At 32.0% G+C, this 23,807-nt stretch overlaps 1 protein-coding gene across 1 annotated transcript in view; it reads right to left on the reverse strand.

The window, feature by feature from the left end:
- dock3 (dedicator of cytokinesis 3) overlaps positions 1-23,807 on the reverse strand; it is a 234,618-nt gene that overhangs the window by 64,222 nt on the left and 146,589 nt on the right. The window contains 3 exon segments of the mRNA XM_051094211.1: positions 11,078-11,229; positions 13,879-13,920; positions 23,352-23,436. Of these exon segments, the coding sequence (XP_050950168.1) occupies positions 11,078-11,229; positions 13,879-13,920; positions 23,352-23,436 (279 nt within the window).

A 23,807-nucleotide genomic window follows, 5' to 3' on the forward strand; every position in this document is an offset into this window, starting at 1 on the left:
CTGCTTTTGAATAAACAAACAAACAAACAAATAAATAAATAATCAAATGAACAAATAAAAATAGTAAATATAATAAACATACATTATTTATATTTCTGAACAAACAAACAAACAAATAAATACATAAATGAGTAAGCAAGCAAACAAACAAACAAACAAATAAACAATTTGTACTATTTATTATATTTATATTTAAATTATTTTATTTAATTTATATTTATTATTTTTGTTTTTGAATTAATAAATTGATAACAAATTATTTAATTTTATGAAAAAAAGTGCAGCCTTTATGCTTTTGTTTAAATGAATATTATTTATGTATAAATAAACAAGCAAGCAAGCAAACAAACAAACAAACAAACAATTAATTATATATTATTATAATAATTTAATTATTTATAAATAAATACAATTGCTTTATTTTTATTAAATCAAATTGTTTATTTACACCTTTTGTAATTAATAAATTGAATAACTGAATAAATTTAATACATTGAATTCATAAATTGATAATTGACTTCTTCATTTTAAGGAAAAGAGCAGCATGTAAATTCTGCAAAGTGTGTTTTTTTGTGTTTGTGTTCAAAGGAAGAAAAAAGCCAAATTGAATTCTGAACAACATGAGGGTGAGCAAATAGTTACACAATGCATTTTTTTTTTTTTTTTTTTTTTGGAGAACTAACTCTTTCTACATCAAATACACAATTAGTTTTTCCAAATGCTCCATACAGTGAAATATTGAAATGCTGGCGCAATGGAATCATTGGAGAGATAAAAAAGTAAAGCCCTAGTGACTGTCTCAGTGCCAGCTAACTCTGCAATGTTATTTTTGAGAGCTTAATTAGATATTAATTCACGATTTCAAGCCAGTTCTGCTTGCTGAGAAATCTCCGCATTCCACATCCGATCCACAGGAGCCAGTCCTCATGCATATCAAACACCAAACCTCACTTTGCAAAATATCCCTGTGCTGCTTCTGCTGTTGGCACAACAATCAAGACTTCAGCTTCTTGGTCACGATACAGGCTTTGTGAGGGAACATGGATTTTTGTCATGAACAGACAAATGTGTGAAATAAGTTCGCCACATATTCTATGCCGTGTTTCAGTGCAGTGATGGAGGATTGCAAACAATTACTCACTACAGCAATTAATGAGTCTATAGTCTTAAGACTGGAGTCCAGTAAGTGAGTTGATGCTGAAGTACAGGCTGAAAGCGCTGTGTGAAAGTGTGTAAAATCGCACTGACAACTTCACTGACTCTAATGGAATGGGTGTTGATGCGCCGCTCGCTTTCCATGTATAATTTATTCAACATTTGAACAAGAGTTTTGTTTTTCACGCTGCTGAGAAAGCCGATGTGAAGTTTAGGCACTGGATTTACTGATGCAGAAAACAGCAAAAAATTAATTCAGGAACACAGACTCGGTTTGTTTGAAATGTCTAGCCAGATGACATTCACAATGAGTATTTTATTTTATAATACATGTGACCCTGGACCACAAAACCAGTCATAAGGGTACATTTTTCAAAATTTAGCTCTATACATCATCTGAAAGCTGAATAAACATGCTTTCCATTGATGTATGGTTTGTTAGGATAGGACAATATTTGGTCAAGATATGACTATTTGAATATTTGGAATCTGAGGGTGCAAAAAAAAAAAAAGATCAAAATATTGAGAAAATCGCCTTTAAAGTTGTCCAAATGAAGCTCTTACTAATGCATATTACTAATCAAAAATTAAGTTTTGATATATTTACAGTAGGAATTTTACAAAATATCCTCATGCAACATGATCTTTACTTAATTTCCTAATGATTTTTGGCATAAAAGAAAAATCAGTCATTTTGACGCATACAATGTATTTTTTTATTTATTTTTTTTTTTACTATGGCAAACAAATGACATGTTGCATTACAAAAAAGTGCTAATTCCCACTGCAACAAAGAATGAATAATATATATATATATATATATATATATATATATATAAAAAACTAATACATAAAACAATGCAATTAAAAAAAAAAAACTATTCAAAGTTGCATTGAAAAAAGTAATTATTATTTTTTTTTGCATTTATTTTTTAAACAATTAAACTTAACATAAATAAATACATAAATAAATAAATAAAAGTTTTTTTTTTTTTTTTTTTTTTTTTAAATAACTAAATAAGTAACAAAGTTGCACTGCAAAAAGATTTTTTTGCATTTAATTTGTAAACAATTAAACTAACAATTAAAAGCAATGCAATTTACTTATCTATTTTAGTTTATACACAATTTTTTACTTTTTTAATTTTTTAATTTTTTTTTACCTTTATTAAATGCTATTTATTTGTTATTTATTTTACTTCATACACAATCAACGTCAAAATAAATAAATAAATAAATAAATACAATTTTAACATTTATTTTATAAATAATTAAACTAATAAATAAAACAAAACAATTTATTTGTTATCTATTTTAGTTTATACACAATCAAGGTTGCATAAGTAAGTAAGTAAATAAATAAATAAATAAATAAATGTATGTTTAATAACTAAATAAGTAACAAATGCATATTTTTACATTTGTTTTATTTTTGTTTATAGTTTATACAGATGTTTTTAGTTTATACACAAAGTTGCACTGCATAAATAAATAAATATGTTTTTTACACATTAAATGTATTTACTTATAAGTAAGATTTGCTTTACAAAAACACTGCTAATTTCTATTGGAAATAACTAAGTAACTAATAATTAATTTTAGTACATTTTATTTTAGTTATTTATTTTTGCTTACTTATTAATTAATTTATTTAAAATGTAAAAAAAAAAAAAAAGGAAAAAAAAAGGAAAAGATAAAATATTGTGCATGCACTAAACAAATAACTAAATAATTTTGTATTTGACTTGTTTTTAACCCTGCTAATTCCTACTCCAAATTACTAAATAACTAATAAATATTTGAATATGTTTTTTAGTTATAATTTTTTTTTACAACACAACCAGTGTGTCATTACAAATACTCTGCTACTGCAAAAATGAATAAATAATGTTTTAAAATAATTTATTTTATTTGTACACTTAAACTTATTTACTTACTTACTTACATACCAACCAAACAGACAAAAACCTTCCTAATTAGTTGTTTACGGAATTAAAAAAGTAAGAGGAAATATCTGATCATGGATGTGAATGTCTAATGTCACATGTGTGTTAAGCAAGTTTGCACGCTTCATGCTTCACATGTCTCATCGTCTCATCACGTGTGTCCGTCCTGAGGGAACGCCTCGATCCAGACCAACCAATCACGTCGCCGGAAAGCACCAACCCACTTCCCGGAGGAGCCGCTATTGTCCTCCGGCAGTGCTGACAGGTATTCATTAAACTCCTCAAACATCAGCAGCGCTATTATTTCCCAGCTCTGTCCCATTCAAACCACTCGCCGATTGTTCAGATCCTATTGTGCAGCGATCGCTAGCTCACGGTAATAACATAGTTAGCGTCTGGAGTGTGTAAAGGCTGACGTATGATCTTAATATCATAAAGAAACATGTTCAGAGAGTAGATTTAAGTTTAAACAGTCAAGGGTTCCTGCACAGGAAATGAACTGCTGGGAATCGGCGGCCAAATGCAATTAACAAGTTCAAATATTAAAGGCGCCTTCAAAGCTGAGTAACTCATCTGTGTTTGAATAGAGACTAAAGCAGCTGTCACGCATTTTAATCAGTCACTGAAGAACATGACGGCTTTGTAAGATAATTCAGATTCATACTGACTGACAATATGGGCTGCAGCTGTTTCAAAATAAAGGATTGGTGGTGTTTTGATGGGAAACGTTTGTGTTTTGACGCTGACCAGTGTTTAACTGACCATTCAGTTTGATTGAAACTCTTCGTCCAAATGCATTTGAAAGAAGTGAGTCTGTTTGGAAAGACTCTGCAGCACTGAAAACACTGACAGATGAGAGAAACAACAAACCTGGACCAGAATCCTTTTATTAAAATGTGAGTTGCATAATTTAACTGCATAATTTATTGTTTAACTGAATGTATGAAAATAAACAGTTCAGTTTTCATCTACTGAGGAAGAACTTACAGTCATTTATGAAAAGCAAAGAAAAAGGAAACTAAGAAACGGCAAATTACTTATAAGAAAAAAGTAAGCAAGCAAGCACATGAATAATCATAAAAAAATATATTATTAGTAGTAGTAGTAGTAGTACAAAAAAACAATTTATTTTATGATTTGTATTTTTGTGAAATAATAACAATTTGTTACTATTCTTCATAAATACCTAGTTAAGAAACAGACAATGACAAACAAACAAATAAATAAAATAATGTACCCCCCCCCCTTCTAAAAGTAACATCAATAAAAATAATTATTGTTTTATTTTATTCTTATTTTCTTTTTAAATGAAAATATTTTCTTTTTATTATTATAATAAATAATTTGTTGTCATATAATAATAATAATAATAATAATAATATTTTATAATAATAATAACAATAATAACAATATAATAATAATAATAATAATAATAATAATAATAATAATAATATTTGTTAATAATAATAACAAATATTATCATTTATTATTATTATTATTATTATTATTATTATTATTATTATTATTATTATTATTATTATTATTATTATTTATGTAAATAATAACAACAATCTTTTATTCTTTTTACTATTATTTATAAATACCTAGTTAAGGAACATAAAATATTTAACAAACAAATGAATGAAATAATAATAATAATAATAATAATAATAAAATAATAATAATAATAATAATAATAATAATAATAATAATAATAATAATAATAATAAATAGCTTTCAACAATACTTTATTTTATTATTTGTATTTCTGTGAAATAACAATGTTACTATTCTTTATAAATAACTAGTTAAGAAACAGAAAAATGTTGAACAAACGAACAAGTTAACAAATAAATAAGTAAATATTTATTTATTTATTTATTTAAATAACATATTTCTTTTCCCCTTCTAATAATAACATCAATAATAATAATTATTGTTTTATTTTATTCTTATTTTCTTTTTAAATGAAAATATTTTCTTTTTACTATTATAAATAATTATTAATTATTTTTTCATATAATAAAAAATAACATTGAATAATAATAATAATAATAATAATAATAATAATAATAGTTATTATCATTATTTATTATTATTATTATTATGTCAATTTTCTGCATTTTTCACTTCTTGGTTCAACACAAAACACCATACGCTACTTGCAGTGCTGGTGTGGATGGAGCAGCTCACAGCAGAATAACACACAGACAGACTGCAGCCGGCGGTGCAGATGCTTACAGTTGGATTTGACATGAGTGTGCGAGCGTCTCTGAATATGTTTGTCATGACGCGTGTGTGCAACTGCAGAAGCAACTGACAGATGAATGGAAAAAGAGAGACGCTGAGAACCTTCAAACACAGAGGCACTGAAAAAGTGTGAAACTGCGAATAATCAGGACAGACATTTTGCACAGTCAATGTGAAATATGTCCCATTACAGAATAAATTGGTTTATCGTTTAACAAACTACGATCACCTGGAAAGTTCTTGTAACTAAAAACAGTTGTGTACAGTACGTTCCACTTTTCAGACCTGGCCAGGCGTGATATAATTTTGGATGAACCTGTGGCCCACTCCAGGGTCAGACAGCTTTTGAGAGGGAGGCAGAGGCACCATTAGCAGCCTGTCAAAAGCGTGAGGAGTGGGTGGAGAGAGACGCAGCTCTGTGGGTGCTGTGTGAATAATCATTTGGCCAGCTTTCCTCGGCTGCTGCCATTTATATAATATGAGGCCTTTTGGTGTATTTTTGCAAGATTCGATATCACGATGTAGTTAGTCAAACATGTAATCTGTGATCATATTAATTATTTCAGTATTACAAGCAAGGGTTGGCACCAATTAAAACATCATGTTAGATTCCTTAAAAAGAAACATTTCTTCAGGTAATAGAAAAAAATAATCAGACTGGAAAAAACAAAAAACAAAAAAAAAAAAACAGTGTATTGTCTTATTTTTCAGTAAAAATATCTAAATGTCCTTACAACAAAAGAAGTCAAATTTCAAAATAAAATTAAAGCATGTTTTCAGTGAATGTTTCAAATCTTGAATTTTGCAAAGTAAGTAAATAAATAAATAAATAAATTACTGACTGACTGAATGAATAAATAAATAAATTAATAATTTTGACATGAAATCATTCAGACTATGTATTTACAAGACATTATTATTATTATTATTTTGTTTATTTTTTATTGTTATTACTATTATGTGACAAATGTTTATTTAAATTAAAAAGAAATGATTTACATTGAAAAAAGAAAATAAGAATACAATTAAATACATTATTATTATTGATGTTATTATTAGAAGGGGAAGAAAATAAATCCATTATTTTAATTTTTCTTTGTTTGTTTGTTTAACAAATATTACTATATACACTATTTCTTAACTAGTTATTTTTAAATAATAGTAAAAAGTAATAAAACAAACTGTTATTATTTCACAAAAATACAAATAATAAACTAAAATGTTGAAAGCAATTATTCTTCTTCTTAATAATAATAATAATAATAATAATAATAATAAACAATAGATTGTTTATTATTATTATTATTATTATTATTATTATTATTATTATTATTATTATTATGATTGTTTAAATAAAATCATAAATCTTTTTGGCAAACACTTTTTTAAATATCACAAAAATAATTTAAAAAATAATAAAAAAAATAATGCAGGAAAAAATGTACATGATGTACATTCACTGAAATAAAAATAAATAAATAAATAAGTGAGAAAAAAGAAGGAGAACAAGATATTTTGAAACAACAAAATTTTACTTTTTTTTTTTTTTTTTTTTAATAGGGGATTGGTGACATTAGTGATACCTAGGTGGAGTAAGATATTATATTTTGATGATTTTACATATTATTATTATTATTACAAAAAGTGAAATCATCAAAAAATGTAAAGATTTTTTTTTTTATTTTTTAAATGTGTATATCTTTTATATGTTTATATATTTATATTTTAAATCTTTTTAATATAAATAATCATTTGTCATATAATAATAATAATAATAATAATAATAATCATTATTATTATTATTATTATTATTATTATTATTATTATTATTATTTATTTATTTTTACGTTTTCACATTTATTTATTTATTAATAAATGAATGGATCGGTTTCAGGTCGTCTTTAAAATTAAATGCTCAAAATGAAACACGTTTAACCTCAAAAAGCAATCACTGATTTATGTTTTTTTTGTCTTTTTTTTTAAAGCAACGTATGCTTTCCATCCTAAAGAACTGCGGGGAAAGAATGATAAAAAGCAAAGCTTAACTCCCACAGAAAACACCGTCTAGACATGGTCAAAAGCTCTCAGATGGAATATGGAATGAGAACACTGGAAATAAAATGTGGGGTAGAGAATTCGTCTGTCTCCATGGTGAGACTGATCAGCATGGGGTCTCTCATGAGAGCAGCCTCCCTCAGGACAAACAGCAGCAAAGTATGGCGCTCTCTGCAGATCAAGGCTTCAAAATCACACAAACACAAACACAGCCATGCTAGCCCATGCCGTTTTGACAAATGATGATGCAACATGACTGTTTCAGGTGAGCGTGGAGTGAACAACACACAATGTTGAAAAAAAAAAAAAATTGGTAGGGATGAGGGGGTTTAAGGGGGTCTGGTCACCCTAATTAACGTTTTTGTTGTTTCTTGCGGCATTAAAAAAGATAAAAGGGTAATACATGAACTTCTTCAACTGCTGCTTCAAACAGAAACATTTAAGCGATCGTCTCTTAGTGGCCTACAAACGCTTCTCTAATTTAATTAATGAGGTGTATGAATTACTTTTTAAACACTCCCATTGGAGGAATCTGCCAGTGGCCTTATTTCTCTTAAGATTAACACGAGGAACAAACAAAACAAGCTTACGTTGTATAATAGAAGATAAAATCTCCTCATCCTTGAGTTTATTATAGTCCTTAAAACTAGACTTCCTTCAAGGGTGTTTCTAGCTCTTTCAGATTCCCTCAACCGCTAGAAAGCAATTCCACTTCCTGTTTTTGACAAGTGCTTTTTATGCCAACTCATATTAAGCTCCTTGCCTCAAAAAGCCAAATGAACTGAGCTCCAAAAACACAAAAACAGTACTCCAGGTTTGTTGGGAAAACATGCCTGCTGCAATATTTCTGCAAAAGGCTATTACGCTGCTTCTTGCATGGTTTGCAACAATGTCCAGTGGGTGGCGCTAAAAGCAAACATACCATTTTACCTTGTTTCTACAAATCTTTGAGCTCTTTTGTTGCTTATGCAATGTTGTACCAGGTGCGCTATTGAGCAAGTTTACTACATCAGAAAAGCTGTACATATTGACCTGTAATTCTGGACCAGGTGCGCTTTTGAGCAAACTTACTAGGGATGGGCCATATGGGCTTAAAATTTTATCACGATAACTTTTGGTATTTATTGCGATAACGACATCAATGACGATAATTCAGGGAAATCCTGTTTCTTTAAAAAAAAGTATTTCCTATTTTTACACAAAATAGGTTGTTGTGAGCATTACTAAGTACACTGTATCAAAATCAACCGCAGGCGGGAGATCATTTTCTTATCTAGCGCCCAAACTCTGGAACAATCTACCCTACAATGTTCGGGACGCAGACACACTCTGTCAGTTTAAATCTAGATTAAAGACCCATTTCTTTAACCTTGCTTACACATAACAAATCAACATATTCTTATAATTCAAATCCGTTAAAGGATTGCTAGGCTGCACTAATTAGGTCAACCGGAACCGGGAACACTTCCCATAACACCTGATGTACTCAGTGCATCGTCAGAAGAATGGCATCTACGCTAATATTAGTCTGTTTCTCTCTTATTCCGAGGTCACATTAACCACCAGATCCAGTCCGTACCCAGATCAGATGGTCACTGCAGTCCCCCGGATCCAGTCCGAACCCAGCCCAGATGGTGGATCAGCACCTAGAGACGACCTCTACAGCCCTGAATGTCAGCGGAGACCACATCAACTAGATGAGCCCCCAGAGACGGATCCACAGTGAAGACCACATCACCTAGACGGCTGTCGGCACAAGACCACAGGAACTTTGGCCAAAGGAGAACTGGCCCCCCGACTGAGCCAGGTTTCTCCCAAGGTTTTTTTCTCAATTTGTCACCGATGGAGTTTTGGTTCCTTGCCGCTGTCGCCTCTGGCTTGCTTAGTTGGGGACACTTTCTCTTAACACAATATTGCATTTTATTTTATTGTTTTTGATTAACTACCTTTACCTGAAAAGTGAGTGTTTACTGTTGCCTTTGGCATTGTTGATGTACTGTTTCCTATTTAATACTGTACAGCCGCCTTGTCACAATTCTGTATTGTTAAAGGCGGTATATAAATAAAGGTGACGAAGGTGACTGTTTAATTCACTGAAATCTGAATTAAATTGTTTGTACTTTCTGTACTGGAAGCTCCTAAATTCCTTGTGTATGAAACACACTTGGCAATAAAGGTCTTTCTGATTCGGAAGCCAGAGGGCACAGAAACTCCACATATGCTTTACAGTAGAAGTAACAGTATATCGCTATAGCTGGATAAAACGCAGATAGAGGTATTTTAACTGAGGAATCTTGAAGACAATAAACATACGATTAATTCAATATATGGTTTGTCTGTGTTCTTTAAGCAATCTTGGGTATTTTTATAAGGATAAAGTATATTTATAACGCAATGCTAATCAACATAGCCTTTATAATACTATGAAATAGTATGATTTCTGCCTCATTCTGTGATATGAAGCCACGTCTGATCGCAAAATGTTCTTTCAAACACTTGACAATGTTATGAAATTAATTTGAAGAAAAAGCAGAACCAGTAGTACCACCGAGCAAGTTTACCACATCAGAAAAGCCATACATATAGAAGTGTAATGCTGTACCAGGTGCACTACTGAGTAAACTTACTACATCAGAAAAGCCATACAGAAGTGTAAATGCTGCACCAGGTGTGCTACCAAGCAAGTTTAATACATCTGAAAAGCCGTAAATACGGAAATGTAATGCTGTACCAGTAGTACTTCCAAGCAAGTTTACTACATCAGAAAAGCCAAACATATGGAAGTGTAAATGCTGTACCAGGTGCGCCACAGAGCAATTTTATTACATTAGAAAAGTCATATATATGGAAGTGTAATCTGTACTAGGTGTGCTACCAAGCAAGTTCACCACATCAGAAAAGCCAAACATATGGAAGTGTAAAACTGTACCAGGTGCGCTACTAAACAAGTTTACTATTTTAGAAAAGCCATACAAATGGAAGTGTAAATGTTGTACCAGGCGGGCTACCAACAAGTTTACTACATCATAAAAAACATACGTAGCTGGTAAAAGTTGTTGGGGTTTTACTGCCACTAGTGCACATTTCTGCAGAGAATTTTATGTTTCAAAATGTTTTGGAGTTTTGCAAAAATGTAGGTAGATGTAAATTTTCCTCAATGTGCCTATGTTGAGCAAAAATCCAGCAGTCTTTAAAACTGGCTGTAAAATTAATCTAAAACAGCTCTATATTCTGCTAACAAGGTTTAGTTTGTAGAGACAGAGTTGGTTTAGGTCGTCCTCTACCTCAAAAATGCTACTTGAAACTTAAGATGTCTTAATAGCATAGCTGAAACGAAGAGATCTTTTACATGAATACTTCATCAAGGTCTCTTGTCCTTATCTCATCTTTCTGCGGTTTCATGGTTCTGTGTGCCATTTTGAATTATTGTAAAAAATGTGGCCTGTACATGTAGGCGGTATTTGCACAAGCTTTCATTTCCGAGACCTTGATGTTTTAAAAATGATGGCTTACTTTATTGCCTATGGGACCTCATGTACTTTTTTTTTTTTTTTTTTGCTGTTCCTTGTGAATAATTACAAGTGAAAGCCTCTTCACTGTAAAAAGTTTGTGTGGTGAAAGGGCACAACTGTTGAATGTGCATACAATCTTATCAATGACACATTTCCTACCTGATTTGCTTGCCCTCTCTCAAGTCATACAAGGAGAAGAAGATGTCTGTGTCCTCGCCGATAGTGTTGTATGTGAAGCTCTTAAGATTGACGAAAAGATGGTGCGGGACAGGCATTCGACATGAATCCCCATGTCTTTGTCTTCCACCATCCTAAAAACACAAGAGTGAACAACAGTTTTACATTATGTCATAAGATGTTTGCTACAGTATGTTGCAGTGTTATTTTGTCATGTCATGTTATGTGCAATGCTGTGATAAGGTGTTATTCTATGTTGTTGCTATGTTACAAGGAATATTGTTGCATGTTACAAGTTATCTTATGTCATGGTACTGCATATTGTTACATTATCTTGTATCGTTAAATGTTATTGTACAAGTGTTATGTTATAGCATAACGTAATGCTATACCACAACATTATATAACAACACAACATGGCAAAACATATAACAATCTAACATATAATGCTATAAAACAACATGTAACAATATACCACGACACGTGATATGCCACAACATGACATATTTTTCTTATATCGTTACAACATTGCATAACAATAAAATGTGATGATATAACATAACATAAAGATATCACATGGTGTGATATGCAACAGTATGACATAACATAACAATATACCACAACATGATATAACAACACACCAATGCAGAACATATAGCGGCATGACATAAAATAACATTTAACCATATATGTGATGAATATGTAATTACATGCCATAATATGTATTAATATATTACAAAATTACAAAACACAATGCTGCATAAAATTTAACACTATAACATGCAACACTATGACATAACATAACATATATCCATATATCTCATGGCATGATATACCACTGCATGACATGCTATAACATGTAACAATATACCACATGACATACATAACTGCATAACATTTTCCAATATATGCAGTTATCCAGTGACCTCAAAAACAATGTTATGTTATGATATGATATGATATGATATGATGTTGTGTTATGTTGAGTTACATATACAGTGGCATCAAAAACAATGTGGTTTTTGGTTATAAAGTGATACCTATGTTATGTTATGTTATGTTATATTATGTTATGTCATGTCATGTTATGTTGTGTTGCTGTGTTACATATACAGTGGCATCAAAAACAATGTGGTTTTTGGTCATGAAGTGATACCTATGTTATGTTATGTTATGTTATGTTATGTTATGTTATGTTATGTTATGTTATGTTATGTATCCAGTGGTCTCAAAATGTCATGTCATGTCATGTCATATGTTATGTTATGTTTTGTTATTTGGTCATTAAGTGATACCTATGTTATGTCATGTTAAATTATGTATCCAGTGGCCTTAAAAACAATGTGGTTTTGGTCATGAAGTGATGCCTGTGTCATGTCATATCATGTCATGTCATATGTTATGTTATGTTGTGTTGTTGTGTTACATATACAGTGGCATCAAAAACAATGTGGTTTTTGGTCATGAAGTGATACCTATGTTGTTATGTTATGTTATGTTATGTTATGTTATTTGGTAATGAAGTTATACATATGTTATGTTATGTTATGTTATGTTATTTGGTAATGAAGTTATACATATGTTATGTTATGTTATGTTATGTTATGTATCCAGTGGCCTCAAAATGTCATGTCATGTCATGTCATGTCATGTCATATGTTATGTTATGTTACATTATGTTTTGTTATTTGGTCATTAAGTGATACCTATGTTATGTTATGTTACATTATGTATCCAGTGGCCTTAAAAACAATGTGGTTTTTGGTCATGAAGTGATGCCTGTGTCATGTCATGTCATGTCATGTCATATGTTATGTTGTGTTGTGTTGTGTTGTTGTGTTACATATACAGTGGCATCAAAAACAATGTGGTTTTTGGTCATGAAGTGATACCTATGTTGTTATGTTATGTATGTTATGTTATGTTATGTTATGTTATGTTATGTTATGTTATATGTATCCAGTGGCCTCAAAATGTCATGTCATGTCATATGTTATGTTATGTTACATTATGTTTTGTTATTTGGTCATTAAGTGATACCTATGTTGTTGTTATGTTATGTTATGTTATGTTATGTTATGTTATGTTATGTTATGTTACATATACAGTGGCTTAAAAACAATGTGGTTTTAGTCATGAAGTGATACCTTTGTTATGTTATGTTATTATGTTTTTATGTTATCCAGTGGCCTCAAAAACAATGTGGCTTTTAGTCATGAAGTGATGCCTGTTATGTTATGTTATGTTATGTTATGTTATGTTGTGTTGTGTTGTGTTGTGTTATGTTATGTATCCAGTGGCCTCAAAAACAATGTAGTTTTTAGTTATGAAGTGATCCCTGTGTTATGTTATGTTATGTTTTTGGTCATGAGGTGATACCTCTGGTTACTATGCTATTTACAATTAGACACTATATAATAATATAATATAATATAATAAAATATAATATAATATAATATATATATATATATATATATATATATATATATATATATATATATAATCAATATTAAGTCACAAAAGCATCTAAATGGCACAAGACAAACACATTGAATAGTGCTTGGATATCAAGAGTGTTACAGTCTTTTGGCCTGTTTTACTACTGACCTATATTCAAACTAGTGCTTCATACATAACTGTAAAAGGTCTTTTAGTATGAGCAAAGCAGAGTAAACAAGGTATTTTAGCCCATGGTGAACCATGACCTACAAAACATTCTCTACATTAACGACCCTAAGCATTTCTGACAAGTCCTCAGATGGTGCTGAGGATGGCAAAAATACCTGGGATGTGCTTTGCTGGACACTGTGTCTGCTGGATAGGTGCTGTCCACCGAGAAAAAGAGAGAGAGAAAGAGAAACATTATGGTCATATTTCAGAACTAAAATCCAGCCAGTGTGTGTACCTGCATGACAATAATTGACATCCTTAAAACAAGCAAAAAACAAACAAACAAAAAACATATAATGTGCATACTGTGCACAGCATCTTCAAACATAAAACAATATCACTCTAAAATAATTCATAATTCAAGTATCAACGGGAACAGAATTTCCTGTAATTGAGTAAATAAGACAATTGCTTTAGGGTTTGAATATTTTCCCATAACACTGTATGGATGTACAGAGCAATATCTCATAAGATATCTACATCTAGATTAATCATATTCACAGAGGCATCGTCAGCACAAACCCCAAGAAGAAAACACATGCTCATAATCACATGGTGAAACACGCACACACACACACACATACACATCTTGCCCGGGAGCCTGGGTGACTTATGAGTCTGTGTTTCTTAGCTTGCATCTTTCTCTTCAGTGCTTTTGACTGCGTTTAGAATAAATTACCCAGCATTCAACACAAACCCCCACTGGCAAATGCATGGTGGGAAAAGATGTATGCAAAACTCATAAGCGCAAATAGATTGTGCCTTCGAGTTCAAAACACACAGAACTAGGGTGTTCTGGGTGGAGTGATGTCACTATGTGGTTGCTAAGGTGTTTTCGGTGGTTGTTAGAACTTTGTTTTCCAGTTTCTAGGGTGTTCTGTGTGTAGCGACATCATTATTGGTTGCTAAGATGTTCTCAGTAGTAGCTGGCATTTTGCTGTATAGTTGCTAGGGTGTTCTGGGTTGTTGCTAGGGCTGTTGCTTGGATTTTCTGGTAAAGTGATGTGAATATGTGGTTGCTAAGGAGTTCTTGGTGGTTGTTAATACTGTGCTTTCCAGTTGCTAGGGTGTTCTCAGTAGTACTTAACATTTTGCTGTACAGTTGCTAGGGTGTTCTGGGTGGTTACTAGGGTGTTGCTTCAATGTTTTTCAGTGTTTATGTGAAGTGATGTCAATATGTGGTTGCTAAGGAGTTCTCAGTGGTTGTTTGTACTTTGCTTTCCAGTTGCTAGGGTGTACTGGGTGTAGCGACATCATTACGGGTTGCTAAGGCGTTCTCAGTGGTAGTTAGCATTTTGCTGTCCAGTTGCTAGGGTGTTCTGTGTGGTTACTAGGGCATTGCTTGGGTGTTTTGGGTAAGGTGATGTCACTATGTGGTTTCTAAGGAGTTCTCAGTGGTTGTTAGTACTTTGTTTTCCAGTGTCTAGGGTGTTCTGGGTGTAGTGACATTACTATAGGTTGCTAAGCTGTTCTCAGTGGTAGTTAGAATTTTGCTGTACAGTTGCTAGGAAGACCTGGGTGGTTGCTAGGGTATTGTTTGTGTGTTTTGGGTGAAATGATGTCACAATATGGTTGCTAAGGAGTTCTTGGTGGTTGTTAGTACTGTGCTTTCCAGTTGCTAAGGTGTTCTGGGTGTAGTGACATTGCTATGTGGTTGCTAAGGTGTTTTCAGTGGTTGTTAGTACTTAATTTTCCAGTTTCTATGGTGTTTTGGGTGTAGCGACGTCACTATAGGTTGCTAAGGTTCTCTCAGTAGTAGTGATCATTTTGTTGTCCAGTTGCTAAGGTGTTCTGGGTGGTTGCTAGGGCGTTGCTTCAGTGTTTTGGGTGAAGTGATGTTGATATGTGGTTGCTAAGGAGTTCTCAGTGGTTGTTAGTACATGCTTTCCGGTTGCTAAGGTGTTCTGGGTGTAGCGACATCACTACGGGTTGCTAAGGGGTCACTAGGTTGTATCTAGGCTGTTCTGGTTGGTTGCTTGTTGCTAGGTGGTTGATAGATCACTAGGTTGTATATAGGGTGTTCTGGCTGGTTGCTTGTTGCTAGGTGGTTGATAAGGGATCACTAGGTTGTATCTAGGCTGTTCTGGTTGGTTGCTTGTTGCTAGGTGGTTGATAAGGGATCACTAGGTTGTATCTAGGCTGTTCTGGTTGGTTACTTGTTGCTAGGTGGTTGATAAGGGATCACTAGGTTGTATCTAGGCTGTTCTGGTTGGTTGCTTGTTGCTAGGTGGTTGATAGATCACTAGGTTGTATATAGGGTGTTCTGGCTGGTTGCTTGTTGCTAGGTGGTTGATAAGGGATCACTATGTTGTATCTAGGCTGTACTAGTTGGTTGCTTGTTGCTAGGTGGTTGATAAGGTGTCACTATGTTGTATCTAGGCTGTTCTGATTGGTTGGTTGCTTGTTCATATGTGGTTGCTGGTTGATTGCGAGGCTGTTCTGGGCAATTGTGGTGATATTTCCACATCGTTATTGTTAGGGGATTCTGGAGGGTTGCTAAGACATTTCTTGGTGGTTGATAAGGTGTCACTAGGTTGTATCTAGGCTGTTCTGGTTGGTTGCTTGTTGCTAGGTGGTTGATAAGGTATCACTAGGTTGTATCTAGGGTGTTCTGATAGGTTGGTTGCTTGTTCATATGTGGTTGCTGGTTGATTGCTAGGCTGTTTTGGGCAATTGTGGTGACATTTGCACATTGTTATTGCTAGGGTACTTTGGATGGTTGCTAGGACATTGCTAGGTGGTTGATAGGGTGTTACTAGGTTGTATCTAGGGTGCTCTGGTTGCTTGCTGGTTGTTGCTAGGTGATTGCTAGGCTGTTCTGGGCAATCGTGGTGATATTTCCATGTTGTTATTGCTAGGGTACAATAGTGGTTGCTGAAACATTGCTAGGTGGTTAATAAGGTGTCACTAGGTTGCATCTAGGGTGCTCTGATTGGTTGCTTGTTGTTCCTGTGTGGTTGCTGGTTGATTGCTAGGCTGTTTTGGGCAATTGTGGATACATTTCTAAGCTGTAATTCCTAGGGTAGTTTGGATGGTTGCTAAGGCATTGTAAGTTGTTAGTGGTGGCTAGAGCATTGCTGGTGATTGCTTAGGTGTTCTGGATGGTCTCTATGGCACTGAAAGGTGTTAGTCATATGTTCTGAGTGGTTTCTAGCGGTGTTTGCTTATAGTTATGCTTTCCTTAGTAAACATCACTGAAAATTACCTTTACAAGAAGAACCAGGGAAATGAATCATCAAAGCTGCATGCACATCTCACGATAAGAAGTGAGATTTTCTTGATATAGTGCTTGACAGCGAGAGAGTGAAGTAGAGCTTCATTTGCAAAGCCAGTGGAGGATTTCAGACCGAATTGAGAAACGTCTGAAAACAAATATCTTTCCTTCTGTTCTCACTTTCACCATCAGGGAGGCTAAACGCGTGCCTGGCGGGACTCATTAATCTAAAATAGCGCCTTGCGGCACTGTGAGTGTGGCAGATTGTACAGCCATGTTACAACATGCTTCTGTGAGACTTCAGTCCCTGACTAATTTATATCAATATATGTACTGTTGCGAAATAAATCACACTATTTATACAAGGTTACTATATATTAATGCAAGTAAATAAATAGCGGATTCTGGGTGAAAGTGTCTTGCTCAAAGGGACAATGCTGCTGACATTTCAGTGCATCAAAATTAAACCTGAAACTTGTGCATCACGACAAAATAAATAAATAATAAATAAATAAATATTTTTGTAATAAAAATGAACTGAATTTTTTGTTTTATTTTATTTTATTTTATTTGAAAATAGATACTCACAGGTTCTCTTATGGGTACAGAGCATAAGGAGTGAAAATAAATTAATAAATAAATACATAAATAAATAATTTAATTAATTAACTGACATGCCATTTTGCCCGTCAGCAATTATATACTATAAAATGTCAAATTTCAAACATTAAACAAATCACTTTAAATGTCTATTTATTTGTCAAGTGATTTGTTTATTAATAAATTGATAATTTATTAAATAATACATTTTTATTAAACTAAAATACTACATTATTTAATTACATTAAATTGAACTGAATGGCACTCATATGAGCTTGATGTTTCCAATTTAAAAGATTCTCTTATGACTGTATAACTGTAAAATTAAGATCAAAATGTCTTTTCTTGACAGTGTTATTGCAAAAGCCAAAAATGATGGTATGAATATTGAAAGCAAAAAAGAAAACAGATAGCTTGAGTCAATTGTGTGTGAACAGTGCACGTGTAATCCAGAAGCAGCAAAGCCGGGCTCTTTGATTTAATCTATCTTTTGCTTCCCTGGAGACAATTCAGCATCAACTTCTAAGAAAGCGAAAGGTCTCGAGTCTCTGCAGCTCCAGTGCTTTCTGCTGCCCGAGGCCAAGTAAAAGTCTTCTCACATCTCTGTCTCTGTTCTCTTCAGAAGCTTGTTTCTTTCTTCTCTTTCTTTATTTTTGGTATTTGTGTGAAACTCCTCCGCCTCCCACATATCGAGCTATACAAATCTCTCTGTGACCTCAACATTTGGCTAGTGCGCTTAAAAATCCAGTCGAGATTCAGCTACTCTACCCAAGAGTATTTGCTTTTCCTCTGAATTTAGCCCAAAAAGTTAGTGAAACCTCTTAGTTGGGTGCTTCGAATGGTGCGCTCTCTCTTCACTAGTTCCTCCAAACTCTTTCTGTTTCTCTTTAACTTTGTAACTTCAGTGGTTGAAGAAAAAAATCTTTTAATGTTTTAAGTTTCATAAAGATCAAAAGAATAGTTTACATAAGAGGTAAAAGCATCTCTGATTTAAACTTCGTAGTAAAAATGCAGTTGGTTTTGAGAAATTGGATTCATTTTAAAGGTCTAATTCAAAGCGCTAATTCGTTTTAAAGCATTGATTCAAAGTACTTAAAAATCACTTAAAAGTCACTGTGTGACATTCGACATGCTTTAAAAATGATACATTTTAACATATATCTTAATGATACTGATAATTTAATCATTTTAATGAACTGTACATTTTATAAACATTTAAAGTTATTAATCTAACAAATAATAAGTATACAACAACAATAATAATAATAACAATGTTTTAACTTAGTTTGCTTACAAATAAGCATTAATACATTTTAATAATATAAATAATTTGATAATCATGAATAAAATGTACACATAAACATTTAATATTATGAATATAACAAATAATAATAATAATAATACACATTTGATATACTTAAAAATGATAAACATTAATACAACTTTATAATTTTAATATTTTAATAATACTAATTAACTGTACACATTATAAACATTTAATATTATGAATATAAAAATAATAATAATAATAATACACATTTGACATGCTTTAAAATGATAAATATTAATATATGTTTATAATTTTATAATTTTAATAATTTTAATTAGCTGTACATATTATAAACATTTAATATTACAAATATAGCAAATAATAATAATAATAACACGTCTGACATGCTTTAAAATGATAATCATTAATATATTTTTTATAATTTTAATATTTTAATAATTGTAATTAGCTGTGCATATTATAAACATTTAATATTACAATATAGCAAATAATAATATTATTAATAATAATATGCATAAACATTAATATATTTTTATATGTTTTATATTTTAATCATATTAAATAATAATAATAATAATAATAATAATAATAATAATGGAATTTGACATGTCTTAAAGATATAAATAATAATACACGTTAATACTATTAATAATTTAATAATATTATTGAACTGCACATATTATAGACATTTAATATTCTGAATATAATAAATAATAAATATACAGCAGTAATAATAATAATAATAATAATAATAATAAATTATTCTTATTCTTATTCATGTAGCCAATATAAAATTACACAATATCATGAATATCAGAATTATTAATTGGCTTTTTTTTCATGAAGGCTGAAAGAATATTGTACAATATAAAAAAAAATAAATTCAAAGTAATGATTAAACTTAGTTTACTTAAGTTAATGTGTGGCATTTCACAATACTAATAAATATTATTAATAAACTATACATTCCATACACATTTAATATAAATAAATAGCTGATTGGTTCCTCTTATTAAAATAAAATAAAATAAAATAAAATAAAATAAAATAAAAAAATTAGAGCAAATACGCACATATTGTGATATATTAAATCAAATTTTAAATTATATATTAATATATATTATACATATTAAATTTCACAATTATAAGCATTACTGCATGAAGTTCTAATAAATTATTGTTTATTTTGACATCCAAACTAAACAAAAAACAAAACAAACAAACAAACAAACAAAACAAACAAGGTATTATTTAATCACACTAAATAAATATTTTTCAAGTATTAACAAAATTATCCTTGCATGTATGTAGATTTTAGATTATATATACAATAATGTTTTATTGGAAACAGGTTGTGACTCCAGCATGTGTTTCTAACAGGTGCTTTTGGATTGCAGCTTGTTGAAAACACTACATATATATATATATATATATATATATATATCCTAAACTGCAGAAAGGAAGTATACAGCAAGGAGGTAAATTTAGCTCCTTTGCTGTCATTGTGTACAGTGGGCACAAAAATCCAGTCCCACACAAATCCAGACATAGATACTTGCATATGGCACAAACCTGTGCGAGCATCATGGAAAAAGATCCGGCAAATGTGTGAAGAAAATAAATGTACAGTATTAGCAGCGTTTCCACAAGCTGCAATTCAAAAGCACCTGTTAGAAACAGATGCTGCTGTCGAAACCCGTTTCCAATAAAACGCTATCATCGTTGAATAGCGGTCTAGAGAATAAAGTGAATTACTGAGGGTAAAAATATAATCAAAAGCTAAAAAAGCTTCTCCTTTTAAAATTTCCATTATTGTTTCTTATTTAACTCCAAAGGGTAACTGCTCCATAAAGCTGTAAATGCGCTATGAGGCTTTCTGGGAAATAGAATATGTAAATGATTCGTTCTGATGAGGCGTCGTGGGAATATGCCCTCTAATGGAGTGTTTAAAAACATTTCTGCTTTCTAATTGTTCAAACTCATTCTACAGGTGGGAACTTGGCAACATCTGCACATTATGCCTACATTATGCACATATGCAAAACAGTTGCAGGAATGCATTAAAACATTTATTCCCGCTCTCGTTTACACAGATGACTCATATTAATAAATTGGTTTGCAGAACTCACTGTAATTCAAAGCAACACTCAAAAATAGACACATACAAACCAAAATACAGGTCATTATTATAACTGCACACTGAACAAAAATAAACAACCTGTTTCATAATCATGAATAAGTAATGACATAGATTGTAATTATTTTTCATATTTAACAAATCTTTTAACAATTTAGTCAAACTAAAATTGTATAATTATTATTATAAAAGTATATTATTATAAAATTACACACACAAATATACACTGACCGAAATTATAAACGCAACACTTTTGTTTTTGGCCCCATTTTTCATGAGCCGAACTCAAAGATTTAAGACTTTTTCTATGTACACAAAAGGCCTATTTCTTTCAAATATTGTTCACAAATCTGTCTAAATCTGTGTTAGTGAGCACTTTTACTTTGCCAAGATAATCCATCCACCTCACAGGTGTGGCATATCAAGATGCTGATTAGACAGCATGATTATTGCACAGGTGTGCCTTAGGCTGGCCACAATAAAAGGCCACTCTAAAATGTGCAGTTTTATCACACAGCACAATGCCACAGATGTTGCAAGTTTTGAGGGAGCGTGCAGTTGGCATGCTGACTGCAGGAATGTCCACCAGAGCTGTTGGCCATGAATTGAATGTTCATTTCTCTACCATAAGCCGTCTCCAAAGGTGTTTTAGAGAATTTGGCAGTACATCCAACCGGCCTCACAATCGCAGAGCAAGTGTAACCACACCAGCCCAGGACCTCTGCATCCAGCATCTTCACCTCCAAGATCATTTGAGACCAGCCACCCGGACAGCTGCTGCAACAATCGGTTTGCATAACCAAAGAATGGCAGACAGCATGTATGGTGTCGTGTGGGTGAGCGGTTTGCTGATGTCAACGTTGTGGATCGAGTGGCCCATGATGGCGGTAGGGTTATAGTATGGGCAGGCGTATGTTATGGACAACGAACAGAGGTGCATTTTGAATGCACAGAGATACCGTGACGAGATCCTGAGGCCTATCGTTGTGCCATTCATCCACGACCATCACCTCATGTTGCAGCATGATAATGCACAGCCCCATGTTGCAAGGATCTGTACACAATTCCTGGAAGCTGAAAACATCCCAGTTCTTGCATGGCCAGCATACTCACCGGACAAGCCACCCATTGAGCATGTTTGAGATGCTCTAGATCGGCGTATACGACAGGGTGTTCCAGTTCCTACCAATATCCAGCAACTTTGCACAGCCATTGAAGAGGAGTAGACCAACATTCCACAGGCCACAATCAACAACTTGATCAACTCTATGCGAAGGAGATGTGTTGCACTGCGTGAGGCAAATGGTGGTCACACCAGACACTGACTGGTTTTCGGACCTCTCCAATACAGTAAAACTGCACATTTTAGAGTGGCCTTTTATTGTGGCCAGCCTATGGCACAGCTGTGCCTTATCTACTACATATCTACTACAAAACCACTAAAATAATAAAATATGATTTAATAATATAACACGTATGTATAATGTAATATTATAAAAAATAATTATTTATATTATACTATACTATATTATAATATGATTTAATATTTAATGAGATAAGTGTATTTTTTGTGATTTATGATTTTATTGTAATTGTATACAATTATACACAATACACATAATTAATATACTGCACAATATATGTACATATTATATATATACATACACACACTTTTAAAATAGCAATTATATTATATCTGAATAATTAATTATATTTTTTTTATTTATGTTTTATTTATTTCTTATAGGACTTTATGAAGTATATAACACTAAAATATAATTTAATATAAAAATATAGTATATTTAATGCGATATAAAAAAATATAATTTAATTTATGTTAAACTTAAGTATTTTAATGTCTGTATGTGTAAGTACTACACAAAAAACATTCAAATATTACTAAAGCACTCAAATAACACTCAAATATAATTTTATAAAACAAAAAATATATATTATATGAGATATTTTAGTCTTTTTTTGCAATTTGATTTCATACTTTTTTTTAAATAGTATTTTTATATGCATACATACAGTACAAACATACATGCATAATAATTTAAACCAGAACTGTAAAATCGTAATGCTATATGAGCAAATAATTCAGCAAACATGAACTCTGCATTAAGTGCACATAAGTGGATCATTTGTAAAGTGTCATATTTAGGCACAACCACCTCATAAATAAAAGTCTTTAAATAAAAGAAGCAATTTGCATACATTTTAAATCAAATACATCTATTATATGTTCTCCTAACACCCAACAAAGGAGCTTACAACAATTTACTGCTTCAGGGATGAAAATGCACACATCGCAAACCCATTGACATGCAGTCAACGTACTTACCATTTTGTAGAGATCAGAAACGCTGATCTGGTCCGCATCAACCATTTCGAACTCCTTCCTGGGTACCAGATCTAAGCCTAAGTGTCTGTTAAACACAAAAAAACAACAGGACAGAGATTAACATTGATTCCTCAAGACTGAAACACGCAGAATATTGTGGATAATAAAAGAACAGAAGATCTGTCAAGCTGTTGCGTCCACCTGCTGTCATGGGCATTTTGCCATTTGCTATCTTGTTTTAATCCATAAATCGCCACATTGCTATATGCTAAATCTCACACAGAAGTGTGATGGAAAGACAAGCTAGATTGGAAAACATGATGTAAGGCACATTTTTCCACACTTCTTTCCATGTTTATCCACACAGAGCTGTTATATTGGGAGGCTCATATGGTAAAGATGCACAGAAAGCTGCTAGCGCTAGCGCTATACATGCAGCTGTTGTACTGTAGAGCT

Source organism: Labeo rohita, chromosome 22 (assembly GCF_022985175.1).
Source record: "Labeo rohita strain BAU-BD-2019 chromosome 22, IGBB_LRoh.1.0, whole genome shotgun sequence".
Lineage (NCBI taxonomy): Eukaryota > Metazoa > Chordata > Actinopteri > Cypriniformes > Cyprinidae > Labeo > Labeo rohita.